A 15,299-nucleotide genomic window follows, 5' to 3' on the forward strand; every position below is an offset into this window, starting at 1 on the left:
TTGTGCAGCATGTGAATACTAAAAAACATGAAATGTTGAAAAACAAAAAAAGTAATGGATATTTTTCTTTTTCTCCTCATAAAAAGTTAATAAAAATAAGTAATAAGTTACCTATTCATATACTCTGCTCTGTGAACATGAGCTTTTTCTAATAGGCGAGTCTTTAAGGAGTTAAGACATCCACAAAACATTGTTTATTATGGAAATCATTATTGCAAGCACTTGATCCTAAAAACTGAATTATATCAGCCATAAAAATTAGTGGAAACATTTTTTATTTTACCGTACATGTCTGAACTTTTTATTCCAGCAATTTCTAAAGAGAAGGAACAAAAGGAAAAGGCTGACAAACAAGCTCCTACCAAAGGTTAGTAAACAACATTATGCTCACCAGTCATTCTTTTTATCATGGAGGACCATGCATTATACAATATTTGGAGGTAGTGTTTGCAATGAAAAAAGGGTATATTGCATAGTCTAGGTATATATGGCTATTGTACAGCTAATTGCTATTTATTACTTTGTGTTATATTAGTTTCAGTCAAATGGACTCAAAAATTTGGTCAATTATCATTTCTATACAGATAAAAAAATGTTGGGCTGTTTAGACCATTAGAGTCATCTAGACCTACTATACATGTTAAATGAGAGCCAGTGAAGGAATAAAGATCCTTTAAGAAAACCTTTCACATGGAAAAAAAAACATTAACTGGTAGATATGGGGTTAATCTGCAGGAGAATAGCATTCTGAACATGCCCGGTGCCTGCAAATTAAATTTATTCCTCCAGGCAGCATTCCTGTTAAGGTCATGGGAGTGGCACCTTCAGTTTGGCGGCTGTAACCTCCCCCTGCACTGACTGACAGCTTCCTCTAATGATCAGCGGTTGACATCAGTGCGCAGTTCATGTTTATAGCTGCCACTCTCTATACATTGAGTGGTGACTGAACCTTCACTGGCGCCAGATTCATGATTGACACTGGAAGTCTGCCATGAGGATTAAAATTATTTTCCTTCCGGCAGTGGGCTTTAATGTGCAGATTCCATGCAGGCTCCAAACACTGTTAACCTGCAGATTAACCCCATATATGCAGGTTAATAGCATTTTTCCGCATGCCAGGTTCCCTTTAAGTTAGTTCAGCAATATTATATGAGTAAGGATGTGGCGACCAGCACTACTGTCCCTCTATTCAACTTTTTCCAAAACCAGCTGTTGCCAGATGTGCACAAGATACAGAGGTAGAATACCATGAATCCATACACTTTGTAGTTGATGTTCTTGGGAACTGCATTCCAGTTCTCATTCCCTTCATTAGGATCTGAGCTACAATACCCAAGAACACACAGGAAACATAGGAATTGGGGTGCAGAAAAGTGTCAGGAGGTGCTCTGAATGAGTAGTGGTGGGCAGACCTGGACTGTAAAAGTCCAGACCCACGCAGTTCTAAAGTGTCTGGGTGCCGGATCCATGCCCGGAGTTCTCAGGGGACTCCGGCTAATGACATGGTCCAGTAACTCGGGAAATAAAAAAAATAAAGGAAAAATAAAAATAATGCAAATGCGCTATGCTTACCAAGTTTCTGGCGCAGCTGTAACTGCATCCAGGCCACTCACTCTATATCCGGAGCTGCTTATTAGCCTGATACATATTCACTGCTTCCCCTGCCCACCAGCAGTCCTGGCATCTGTGATTGGTTGCAGTCAGATGCGCAACATCTGTGTTGCAGCGTCTGACTGCTCGTGATCACAAACCCTGTCTGCATGTCACTATCATGGTATAAAAATAAATAAATTGTCGTAGGATCCCTCCATATTATGATGCCCCTCACATATAAAGCATATGGCTACAGGCTGCAGACCCCAGCTGTGCACTTATCTTGGCCGTGTATCTGAATAAGAGGAACCGCACAGATACCAGGACTGCCAGTGGGCAGGGGAAGCAGTGAATGTGCATGAAAGTAAATGAGCGGCCTTGGAAGAAGAGTGAGCAATCCAAAAGCAGTTATAGTCTCATCGGAGACTCTGTAAGTATAGTGTGCTTAATCTAATCCCTCTATCCCTTCTACCACCATTTTTAAGCACTTTTCTGGTCCCCGTAGACTTCTGGGGACAAAACTCCAGCCAGATATCTGAGATCAATTTCTGTCCGGAACCAAATTTTTTTTTTTTTAGTCCCACAGATCCCAGATATCTGCAAGTTTGCCCATCACAATGATGAGTGAACTTATTAAATATATAGCTGGAACCGAAGGCAGTTTGTTGCCATCCAACTGGAAAGTGTTAGACTAAACAGTATGTGCAGGCAACAGTTAAACATGGTGCAGGTTCCCTGCCTGTTTGGGGCACAATTTCTAAAAATGGAGTTGGAGATGCTGGCCAAACTTCTCCAGATAGTAGATAGTTATAGCCATTGCCCACTGGTTACTGTTAGTTCAGAAATGATAGCACAAGTTACTTTAGCTGACAACTGCATCTATTTAGAAATATAGACAGATACATGTCCACCATAAAATACCATAAGGGGGACAAATTTATTCTGTGGTAAGACAATCCCAAACAAACAGCCAATGTATTTGATAAATATTATTAGTAGGGATGATCGAATATCACAAATATTCAGCAATATTCGGCTTCACGAATATTAAATGAATAGGTTGCCGCTATGCGAACATTCGATGCACAATGTAAGTCTATGGGCAGCCCGAATAGTTGCTATGCGGCAACTATTCGGATTTCCCATACTTACATTTCGCATCGAATATTCACAAATAGTCGAATAGCAGCAACCTATTTGTCAAATATGGGCGTAGCCGAATATTTGAGGTATTTGATCTCCCTTATTAGCAGAAAAAAGAAGTCCTGGAAGTGTTAAAAGGGCCCACACAGAACCATGATCTTATCATCATTGAGTCTGTCTGAGATTACATGAAGAAACATAAGTATTTGTGCTAGCCAATATCCAAAAAAGATCTGGGGTTAGTCTTCCAACATTTTTAGAAAAAACCTTCACAACAAGATCCTTCAAAAGTTGTGTGCATGCGGATCTAAAGGAATTGATGGTTTCAAATTGTTTTAAAAGCAAAGGGTGGTCACACTATACTTTGATCTGATTTAGATCTCTCATTTATTACTTTTGCAATTTGTTAATTTATAGAAATAAACTATTAACACTTTTATTTTTGAAGGGATTTTTACGTTGGAGTATATTTTCAACACTTGCCTAAAACTTTTACATTCTAATCAAAGTGAAAGTGTTCTGTATGTTACTAAATTGTCCCAGAAAAGCAGTAGCAGGATGAGGTGTGTATTTACTAGGCTACAATATAATTTTTCTTTCCTCTAGTGTTTAGGGGATAAGGACACCTACTGTTTATTGTAATGATAATGTGATCATTGACACTAAGTGGAGCACATGTTATTTTCCAGCATGATAATCCACTTATAAATAATTCATAAAATATTACATCTTTTATTTTGCAATGATAATGTTTTACAGTGACAACTTTTTTTTGTTTAAATAGTTACAAAAGCCAAACCAGAAAAAGTTGCAAAACCTGAGAAAAAAGCCCCTGCCAAAGGTTAGTGCTCAGAAATTAGATTTTTTTAAATGATTAAAAGGTTTTATTTATTTTTTATCAATTATTACACATTTATTAAAGCACCAGATTTACAATACAAACTGAAAACATTATTAAATAAATCTCTTTAAGGTGATGAAACTGGAATACTTTGAAAATCTGAAAAAATGGCTTTATAATAAATAAATAAATAATAAATAATATTTATTAAATATTAATAAAATAAATATTTTGTGAGTCTAAGGGCTCGCTCACATTACTGCAAAATTTGAACATGTGCTATGCAATTTTTTATCGCATAGCACACTTACCCATGTTATTATATGGGGCTGGGCAGTTGACCATTTTTTGTAAATGACAAAATCTATCATGCACAATATTCCTCCAGAGATCGGATGAGACTCAGCCATTTACATCTACATGTGCAAGAAAAAAATCAGATGCAACAGAATGATATTCTCATTTTTTTTCAATATTCTTTTTATTAATATCAGGCAAAAAACACATTGTACATAGAACTTACAATCAAATATTGAACACTCACGATGACATTGTACTGGACAACTTAACTTAGAAGAGTAGTGCGTACCGAGTTGGTATACGGCTCTTCAGATAGTGATGTGGATTGTGAAACGCAGTTCCAAGAATTTAATCCGTCTATCCTCATTCTTTAATAGTGTCCCAATTAAGTATTTATGGATTTATAACAAAGTGTGATCAACAATGGAACTTCTTGAGTGAACAATTCCATAAAACAGTCAGGTATACAATCTGTGTGAAGTGGTATGGGGGAAGGGTGAAGAAAAGAGGGTTAAAAGAAGGCTTAGGATGAGTAAGGTTCAGGGAAAGGAACAGATGGGGGTGTGAAGAGTTGTGTGTATAGGAGGCCAACTTCTTAAAGGCAAGGGACAGTAAGGATTCCTGCATAAGAAGAGGGGGGACAAGAGGGACAGGAGGTAGAGCGCTAGGTAGGATGGCATCCGATTTTTATGGATACACTGCAATTCTTTAACATAGGAGACTGTAAATGCCCCTAAAGGCTTTTGTGGTAAAACAAAATATGGATTACATATGGACTGCACACAGAGGACAAGTGAGAAAAAAATCATCCTACTTTTCTCAATGAAACTGACACATTTTTGACGGTTGTGTGAAACTACCTTAACAGCAATGAGGATGGACACTGAAGAACTTGTCAATCAGACCATGTAGGCAAAGATTCAGTTTAAACTTTAAAAAGCATTATAAGGCCATTTTAAGAGTTATAATTTTTATTTTGAAGTCTGGTGACATCCACCTTGTATATAATGAAGATATAATTGATACATACATGTAATCTGTTCCAAATTTACTGCAAGGATTACAAATATAGTTATTAGGCTTATTACTGCTGAACATTGTTATCCTATTTGATTACTTGGCCAATAAACATCTAATTGTAAAACATGTGATGTGGTCCTGAAAATAATTATATTTAACAGCTAATGAGTAGCGGCCTAGTGTTCCATGTGCCCTTTTACATTCCATTGTAGAACACCCATCCAGTCATATATGCACCCTTTATAAGATTGGAGAAGAGAAAATAAAGCTACTTAATATTTAATAAAATAACATTAACATTATTTCTCTATTTAATAGCTAAAAAAGCAGAACCAGAAAAACTTGTAAAACCTGAGAAAAAAGCTCCAGCCAAAGGTTAGTGCTTGGAATTCTGACATACAGATATTAAAAAAGTGGTTATTAACCCCTTAAGGACGAAGCCAGTTTTGTACTTAATGACCAGGCCATTTTTTGCAATTCTGACCAGTGTCACTTTATGAGGTCATAACTCTGGAACGCTTCAACGGATCCCGGTGATTCTGACATTGTTTTTTCGTGACATATTGTACTTCATGATAGTTATAAATTTAGAACGATATTTTTTGCTTTTATTTGTGAAAAAATCGGAAATTTGATGAAAATTTTGAAAATTTTGCAATTTTCAAACTTTTAATTTTTATGCCCTTAACCCAGAGAGTTATGTCACACAAAACAGTTAATAAATAACATTTCCCACATGTCTACTTTACATTAGCGCAATTTCTGAAGCAAAATGTTTTGGGGTTAGGAAGTTAGAAGGGGTCAAAGTTCATCAGCAATTTCCCATTTTTTCAACAAAATTCACAAAACCATTTTTTTAGGGACCACATCACATTTGAAGTGACTTTGAGAGGCCTAAGTGACAGAAAATACCTAAAAGTGACACCATTCTCAAAACAGCACGCCTCAAAGTACTCAAAACCACATCCAAGAAGTTTATTAACCCTTCAGGTGCTTCACAGGAACTAAAGCAAAGTGGAATGAAAAAAAGCAAAAAATAAAATTTTACCTAAAATGTTGCTCTACCCCAAATTTGTTCACTTTTAGAAGAAATAACACAACAAAATGAACCCCAAAACTTGTTCCCCACTTTCTTATGAACGCGCCGATACCCCACATGTGGTCAGAAACCTTTGTTTGGACAAATGGGAGGGCTCGGAACAGAAGGAGCAATATTTGAATTTTGGAAAGCAAATTTGGCTGAAATAGATTGCGGGCACCATGTTGCATTTACATGTCCGCCAAGGTACCTAAACAGCAGAAACCCCTTACAAGTGACACCATTTTGGAAACTAGACCCCTTAAGGCTTCTATCTAGGGGTATAGTGAGCATTTTGGATCCACAGGTACTTCACAGATTTTGATAACGTTACGTTGTCACATTGAAAATTTTCATTTTTTTCTCAAAAATGTTGCTTTAGCATCAATTTTTTCACTTTTTCAAGAGGTAATTCCAAAAATGTGACCCCAATGTTTGTTACCCACTTTTTTATGAGCGCGGTGATACCTCACTTGTGGTCTGAAACCTTTGTTTGGAGAAATGGGAGGGCTTGGAACGGAAGGAGCAATATTTGAATTTTGGAAAGGAAATTTGGCTGAAAAAGATTGCGGGCACCATGTCGCATTTGGAGGACCCCTAAGGTACGTAAACAGCAAAAAAACACCACAAGTGACCCCATATTGGAAACTAGGCCCCTCAAGGAATTTATCTTGATGTTTGGTGAGTACCCTGAACCCCCAGGTGCTTTACAGAAGTTTATAACGTTGAGCCATGAAAATAAAAAAATAAAATTTTACCACAAAATTGTTACTTCAACCAGGTAGCTTTTTTTTTCACAAGGGTAACAGGAAAAAAATCACCATGAAATTTATTGCGCAATTTCTCCTGAGTTTGTTGATATCTTGTATGTGGTGGAAATCAACTGTTTGGGCACACTACAGGGCTCAGAAGAGAAGGAGTGCAATTTGACTGCAAAATTGGCTGGAATCAATAGCGGACGCCATGTTGCATTAGGAGAACCCCTGAGGTGCCTAAGCAGTGGAGGTCCCCCACAAGTGACCCCATTCTGGAAATAAGACCCCTCAAGGCTTTAATCTAGGTGTATATTGAGCATTTTGAATCCACGAATACTTCACAGAATTTGATAAGCTTAGGTTGCCATATTGAAATTTTCATTTTTTTCACAAAAATGTTGATTTAGCGACACATTTTTCACTTTTTCAAGAGGCAACAACAAAACGTGTACCCCACAGGTTGTTATCTAATTTCTTGTGAGCGCAGGGATACCACACATGTGGCCAAAAACCTTTGTTTGGATAAATGGGAGGGCTTGGAATGGAAGGAGCACCATTTGAATTTTGGAAAAGTTGAAGTAAATTGCGCGCACCATGTCACATTAGCAGGGCCCCTTGGGCACCTATACATCAGAAACCCCCCACAAGTGACCTCATTTTGGAAACTGGACCCCTCAAGGATTTTATTCAGGAGTATAGTAAACATTTTGAATCCACAGGTACTTCACAAAACTGTTGCTGTATCAAAAAATTTCTCACTGTTAAGGGGGCTTTACACGCTGCGACATCGCTAATGCGGAGTCGTTAGGGTCACGGAATTGGTGACGCACATCCGGCCGCATTAGCGATGTTGCTGCGTGTGACACCGATGAGCGATTTTGCATCGTTGCAAAAACGTGCAAAATCGCTCATCGGTGACATGGGGGTCCATTCTCGATTATCGTTACTGCAGCAGTAACGATGTAGTTCGTCGCTCCTGCGGCAGCACACATCGCTATGTGTGACACCGCAGAAGCGAGGAACCTCTCCTTACCTGCCTTTCATGTGACACTAAAGGATGCCTAGCCTTGTATTTAGCCCAAAAAAAAAAAAAAAGAATTAAAATAAATGACGTGGGGTCCCCCCTATTTTTGATAGCCAGCTAGGGTAAAGCAGACAGCTGTAGCCTGCAAACCACAGCTGACAGCTTCATCTTGTCTGGTGATCAATTTGGAGGGCTCCCCAAGCTGTTTTTTTTTTTTAATTATTTATAAATAAATAATTAAAAAAAAAAAACAAACGTGGGGTCCCCCCAAATTAGATCACCAGCCAAGGTGAAGCTGACAGCTGGGGTCTGGTATTCTCAGGATGGGAAGAGCCACGGTTATTGGACTCTTCCCAGCCTAAAAATAGCAGGCCGCAGCCGCCCCAGAAGTGGCGCATCCATTAGATGCGCCAATTCTGGCGCTTCGCCCCAGCTCATCCCGCGCCCTGGTGCGTTGGCTAACGGGGTAATGAATGGGGTTGATACCAGGTGTGTAATGTCACCTGGCATCAAGCCCAGCAATTAGTTATGTCACGGCGTCTATCAGATACCCGACATAACTAATTGACAGTAATAAAAAAAAAAATTGACAACAAAAAAAAATTTATTTGAAAAAACACTCCCCCAAACATTCCCTGATTGACCAATTTATTGAAAAGAAAAAAAAAAAATCCACAATAATCCATTTGGATGTCCCACGTCGCCTCTGGACCTTCTAGAATATGGGGGACACGTTCAGGGAACGTATCCCCCATTTTCTAGGAGGGCAGACCCTCCATTTTAGGAGAGTGGGTGCAAAGAATCTGCACCCACCCTCCCTGGGTCACAGCTGCAGAGTGCGAGCAGCCAGCGTCCTGAACACAGGAAGCTGACAGCTGCGCTCTGCTCATGTGACCGGAGTCTGCAGAGAAGGAGCCGGAGGAGGGGGCCGCGGGGGATCAGGGCTCCGACAGGTATGTATGACACCGGGGGACACCGGGGGACACCAGGGGGGGGTAGGGGGGGACCCGGCGGGGCCTAGGGAGCAGGTTTCTGTCGTATGTGTTATGGCACATACGACAGAAACCATAGGAACAGTGGAAATGCGGCCGGCGCGCTGCTGTGATCGCCGGTGCGCGCGGCCATCTTGGATTTTCGGGAGGGGGTTGGGGGTCGGGGGGGGCACTTTGGGGATACCGGGGGACCGGAGGGAACCGGGAAAAAGATTTATCTCCCATCTGGCATGTTTGATCATGCCAGATGGGAGATAAATCATTTTTTACCGGCGCGGTCATTTACTATAACTTGATGATCGGTATACGGTGTATACCGGTCATCAGGTGAGCGGGGACCGGAAAAACCGGCCCGAATCATGATCTCCAGGGTCTCAGCTACCCCCGGCAGCTGAGACCCCGGAAATTTTCTGACTCTGGGGGGCGCTAGACCCTTTTTTACGACCGCCGTTAAAAAGCGGCGGATCGGAAAAAGTACCCTTATTTACCGCCGTTAAAAGGTGTATCGGCGGTCGTAAAGGGGTTAATTGCGACAAAACCCAGATCGATAACTTTAAAATTTGAAAACCACATTTACAGTATATATGTACCTGTACTAATTAAAAGGTTATATCATTAAAGATACATGCCCTTAAATGATCAAAGTTTCCCTTTATACAAATTAAACACTTGGTCACGTGATCACAAATAAAGTGAGACATTTTTTAATTGCTCAGCATCAATGTTAATATATACTGTATATATGTATCTACAGTGTATATCTAATATATAAAGCTGAATGTGTGTATGTATGTGTGTATGTGTGTATGTCCGGGATTGGCATCTGCACCGTCGCAGCTACAGCCACAAAAGTTTGCACACTCACACTTCAGGACCCCAAGAGCGTCATAGGCTATGTTTTGAGGGGAAATTTTAACCCCGCTCTTTACAGTTATTCACCAAACAACCTGCCTCCATTAAAGTGAATGGAGCTGGGAGCCACAGTGCAGCCAGAACTTCAAAAGAATGCGCAGCCACGCCCTTATATGGAATGTTGGCATGTCACAATGCAGCCAGGGAAAGAGACAGACACAGACAGGGAAAGAGGCAGACAGGGTAAGAAACAGACATAGACAGGGTAAGAGACAGACACAAAGAGACAGACACAGACAAAGAGACAGACTGACAGGGAAAGAGACAGACACAGACAGGGAAAGAGGTAGACACAGACAGGGAAAGAGGCAGACACAGACAGGGTAAGAAACAGACATAGACAGGGTAAGAGACAGACACAAAGAGACAGACACAGACAAAGAAACAGACTGACAGGGAAAGAGACAGACAGGGAAAGAGAGGGAAAGAGACAGACAGGGAAAGAGAGGGAAAGAGACAGACAGGGAAAGTGACAGAGATAGATAGACAGACAGGGAAACAGATAGATAGATAGACAGACAGGGAAAGAGATTGAGACAGAAGGAGAAAGAGACAGAGACAGACAGGGAAAGAGACAGACAGACAAAGAGATAGAGAGAGAGACAGAGAGATATATACAGAGGGGGAGACAGACAGAGAAAGGGAGAGAAACAGAGAGACAATTACTATCCCGGGCAGCGCCGGGTGCTATGATGTGAGGCAAAATTTTAACCCTGAGCGTTCCAATTTACCAATCAATTTTGCCCCTATCTACATAATGGGGAAAAAGTGAAACGAAAAGTGTTGTGGGGAAAATTGACTGCTGCCAGATGTGAACAAGGAGGACTTAAAGAATGAGAGCGATGGCGCCAAAGAGTATATACCGTACAGTTGCTAAGGTGGGGCCCCGACATGGGATAATCGCCACATTCTGGGATATGAACACACACACAAAATGCGCCACACACTACCACGTACTTGAACACATATACCACCCTCAGCACACATCTCACCACACATACAGTCAGGGCCAGAAATATTTGGACAGTGACACAAGTTTTGTTATTTTAGCTGTTTACAAAATCATGTTCAGAAATACAATTATATATATAATATGGGCTGAAAGTGCACATTCCCAGCTGCAATATGAGAGTTTCCACATCCAAATCGGAGAAAGGGTTTAGGAATCATAGCTCTGTAATGCATAGCCTCCTCTTTTTCAAGGGACTAAAAGTAATTGGACAAGGGACTCTAAGGGCTGCAATTAACTCTGAACGCATCTCCCTCGTTAACCTGTAATCAATGAAGTAGTTAAAAGGTCTGGGGTTGATTACAGGTGTGTGGTTTTAAATTTGGAAGTTGTTGCTGTGACCAGACAACATGCGGTCTAAGGAACTCTCAATTGAGGTGAAGCAGAACATCCTGAGGCTGAAAAAAAAGAAAAAATCCATCAGAGAGATAGCAGACATGCTTGGAGTAGCAAAATCAACAGTTGGGTACATTCTGAGAAAAAAGGAATTGACTGGTGAGCTTGGGAACTCAAAAAGGCCTGGGCGTCCACGGATGACAACAGTGGTGGATGATCGCCGCATACTTTCTTTGGTGAAGAAGAACCAGTTCACAACATCAACTGAAGTCCAGAACACTCTCAGTGAAGTAGGTGTAGCTGTCTCTAAGTCAACAGTAAAGAGAAGACTCCATGAAAGTAAATACAAAGGTTTAACATCTAGATGCAAACCATTCATCAATTCCAAAAATAGACAGGCCAGAGTTAAATTTGCTGAAAAACACCTCATGAATAGAGATGAGCGAACCGGTCCCGGTTCGGCTCGAGGTCGGTTCGCCGAACGGAGGTGCCGTTCGAGTTCGGCTCGTCGAACGTTCGACGAACCGAACTCGAACTGCATAGGAAACAATGGCAGGCAATCACAAACACAGTAAAACACCTAGAAAACACCCTCAAAGGTGTCCAAAAGGTGACAAACAACTCAAACACATGGGAAAGTGACAAGGACATATACTCATGCGAAAACAAAACAGCTGGACAAGGAAAAAGAGGAGGACACACAGATATAGGCATGGCACGCCATTCTAAAATCATGTAAAACACCGCAAGGTGACTCCAAGCGTAGTCTCCCTTTTTTTCCAAAAATTGGGCCCCACACACACCCACCCATTCAGTGGCAGCAGTTGGGCCCCAGTTGTACAATTCACAGCTAGATTTGCATCAAGCACATTCAAAAATACGCCATAATTAACCGTCCCCAGCATGACACCGGGATAGGTAGCAAAGTCTTTCCTGATCCCAGCTCTGTTCATCTTGGCTTCTTTTAAAAACACAGCAAGCAAGGGTTACTCCAAGCGGAGTCTCCCTTTTTTCCAAACATTGGGCCCCACACACACCCACCCCTTCAGTGGCAGCAGTTGTGCCCCAGTTGTACACTTCACAGCTAGATTTGCATCAAGCACATTCAAAAATACGCCATTCGTATCCGTCCCCAGGATGACACCGGGGTAGGTAGCAAAGTCTTTCCTGATCCCAGCTCTGTTCATCTTGGCTTCTTTTAAAAACACAGCAAGCAAGGGTTACTCCAAGCGGAGTCTCCCTTTTTTTCCAAAAATTGTGCCCCACACACACCCACCCATTCAGTGGCAGCACTTGTGCCCTAGTTGTACACTTCACAGCTACATTTGCATCAAGCACATTCAAAAATACGCCATTCTTATCCGTCCCCAGGATGACACCGGGGTAGGTAGCAAAGTCTTTCCTGATCCCAGCTCTGTTCATCTTGGCTTCTTTTAAAAACACAGCAAGCAAGGGTTACTCCAAGCGGAGTCTCCCTTTTTTCCAAAAATTGGGCCACACAGACACCCACCCCATCAGTGGCAGCACTTGGGCCCTAGTTGCAAACAGGATGTTTTGATTTGCATCAAGCACATTCAAAAATACGCCATTCTTATCCGTCCCCAGGATGACACCGGGGTAGGTAGCAAAGTCTTTCCTGATCCCAGCTCTGTTCATCTTGGCTTCTTTTAAAAACACAGCAAGCAAGGGTTACTCCAAGCGGAGTCTCCCTTTTTTTCCAAAAATTGTGCCCCACACACACCCACCCATTCAGTGGCAGCACTTGTGCCCTAGTTGTACACTTCACAGCTACATTTGCATCAAGCACATTCAAAAATACGCCATTCTTATCCGTCCCCAGGATGACACCGGGGTAGGTAGCAAAGTCTTTCCTGATCCCAGCTCTGTTCATCTTGGCTTCTTTTAAAAACACAGCAAGCAAGGGTTACTCCAAGCGGAGTCTCCCTTTTTTCCAAAAATTGGGCCACACAGACACCCACCCCATCAGTGGCAGCACTTGGGCCCTAGTTGCAAACAGGATGTTTTGATTTGCATCAAGCACATTCAAAAATACGCCATTCTTATCCGTCCCCAGGATGACACCGGGGTAGGTAGCAAAGTCTTTCCTGATCCCAGCTCTGTTCATCTTGGCTTCTTTTAAAAACACAGCAAGCAAGGGTTACTCCAAGCGGAGTCTCCCTTTTTTCCAAAAATTGGGCCACACAGACACCCACCCCATCAGTGGCAGCACTTGGGCCCTAGTTGCAAACAGGATGTTTTGATTTGCATCAAGCACATTCAAAAATACGCCATTCTTATCCGTCCCCAGGATGACACCGGGGTAGGTAGATAAAGTCTTTGCTGACCCATGACTTGTTCATCTTGGCTTCTTTTAAAAACAATGTAAGCAAGGGTTACTCCAAGCGGAGTCTCCCTTTTTTTCCAAAAATTGTGCCCCACACACACCCACCCATTCAGTGGCAGCACTTGTGCCCTAGTTGTACACTTCACAGCTACATTTGCATCAAGCACATTCAAAAATACGCCATTCTTATCCGTCCCCAGGATGACACCGGGGTAGGTAGCAAAGTCTTTCCTGATCCCAGCTCTGTTCATCTTGGCTTCTTTTAAAAACACAGCAAGCAAGGGTTACTCCAAGCGGAGTCTCCCTTTTTTTCCAAAAATTGTGCCCCACACACACCCACCCATTCAGTGGCAGCACTTGTGCCCTAGTTGTACACTTCACAGCTACATTTGCATCAAGCACATTCAAAAATACGCCATTCTTATCCGTCCCCAGGATGACACCGGGGTAGGTAGCAAAGTCTTTCCTGATCCCAGCTCTGTTCATCTTGGCTTCTTTTAAAAACACAGCAAGCAAGGGTTACTCCAAGCGGAGTCTCCCTTTTTTCCAAAAATTGGTCCACACAGACACCCACCCCATCAGTGGCAGCACTTGGGCCCTAGTTGCAAACAGGATGTTTTGATTTGCATCAAGCACATTCAAAAATACGCCATTCTTATCCGTCCCCAGGATGACACCGGGGTAGGTAGATAAAGTCTTTGCTGACCCATGACTTGTTCATCTTGGCTTCTTTTAAAAACAATGTAAGCAAGGGTTACTCCAAGCGGAGTCTCCCTTTTTTTCCAAAAATTGTGCCCCACACACACCCACCCATTCAGTGGCAGCACTTGTGCCCTAGTTGTACACTTCACAGCTACATTTGCATCAAGCACATTCAAAAATACGCCATTCTTATCCGTCCCCAGGATGACACCGGGGTAGGTAGCAAAGTCTTTCCTGATCCCAGCTCTGTTCATCTTGGCTTCTTTTAAAAACACAGCAAGCAAGGGTTACTCCAAGCGGAGTCTCCCTTTTTTTCCAAAAATTGTGCCCCACACACACCCACCCATTCAGTGGCAGCACTTGTGCCCTAGTTGTACACTTCACAGCTACATTTGCATCAAGCACATTCAAAAATACGCCATTCTTATCCGTCCCCAGGATGACACCGGGGTAGGTAGCAAAGTCTTTCCTGATCCCAGCTCTGTTCATCTTGGCTTCTTTTAAAAACACAGCAAGCAAGGGTTACTCCAAGCGGAGTCTCCCTTTTTTTCCAAAAATTGTGCCCCACACACACCCACCCATTCAGTGGCAGCACTTGTGCCCTAGTTGTACACTTCACAGCTACATTTGCATCAAGCACATTCAAAAATACGCCATTCTTATCCGTCCCCAGGATGACACCGGGGTAGGTAGCAAAGTCTTTCCTGATCCCAGCTCTGTTCATCTTGGCTTCTTTTAAAAACACAGCAAGCAAGGGTTACTCCAAGCGGAGTCTCCCTTTTTTCCAAAAATTGGGCCACACAGACACCCACCCCATCAGTGGCAGCACTTGGGCCCTAGTTGCGAACAGGATGTTTTGATTTGCATCAAGCACATTCAAAAATACGCCATTCTTATCCGTCCCCAGGATGACACCGGGGTAGGTAGATAAAGTCTTTGCTGACCCATGACTTGTTCATCTTGGCTTCTTTTAAAAACAATGTAAGCAAGGGTTACTCCAAGCGGAGTCTCCCTTTTTTTCCAAAAATTGTGCCCCACACACACCCACCCATTCAGTGGCAGCACTTGTGCCCTAGTTGTACACTTCACAGCTACATTTGCATCAAGCACATTCAAAAATACGCCATTCTTATCCGTCCCCAGGATGACACCGGGGTAGGTAGCAAAGTCTTTCCTGATCCCAGCTCTGTTCATCTTGGCTTCTTTTAAAAACACAGCAAGCAAGGGTTACTCCAAGCGGAGTCTCCCTT

General features: G+C 42.2%; 1 protein-coding gene across 50 annotated transcripts in view; it reads left to right on the forward strand.

Annotated features, from left to right (window-relative positions):
* TRDN (triadin) overlaps positions 1-15,299 on the forward strand; it is a 1,152,170-nt gene that overhangs the window by 273,469 nt on the left and 863,402 nt on the right. For 49 of the 50 annotated variants that reach the window (XM_075339946.1, XM_075339974.1, XM_075339964.1 and 46 more), the window contains 3 exons: positions 311-367; positions 3,521-3,577; positions 5,216-5,272. In XM_075339946.1, coding sequence (XP_075196061.1) covers positions 311-367; positions 3,521-3,577; positions 5,216-5,272 — 171 coding nt within the window. The remainder of the gene's footprint in view (positions 1-310; positions 368-3,520; positions 3,578-5,215; positions 5,273-15,299) is intronic. The other variant, XM_075339972.1, reaches the window with a different exon arrangement.

The sequence above is a fragment of the Anomaloglossus baeobatrachus genome, chromosome 3, assembly GCF_048569485.1.
Source record: "Anomaloglossus baeobatrachus isolate aAnoBae1 chromosome 3, aAnoBae1.hap1, whole genome shotgun sequence".
In the NCBI taxonomy this organism is placed as follows: Eukaryota; Metazoa; Chordata; class Amphibia; order Anura; family Aromobatidae; genus Anomaloglossus; species Anomaloglossus baeobatrachus.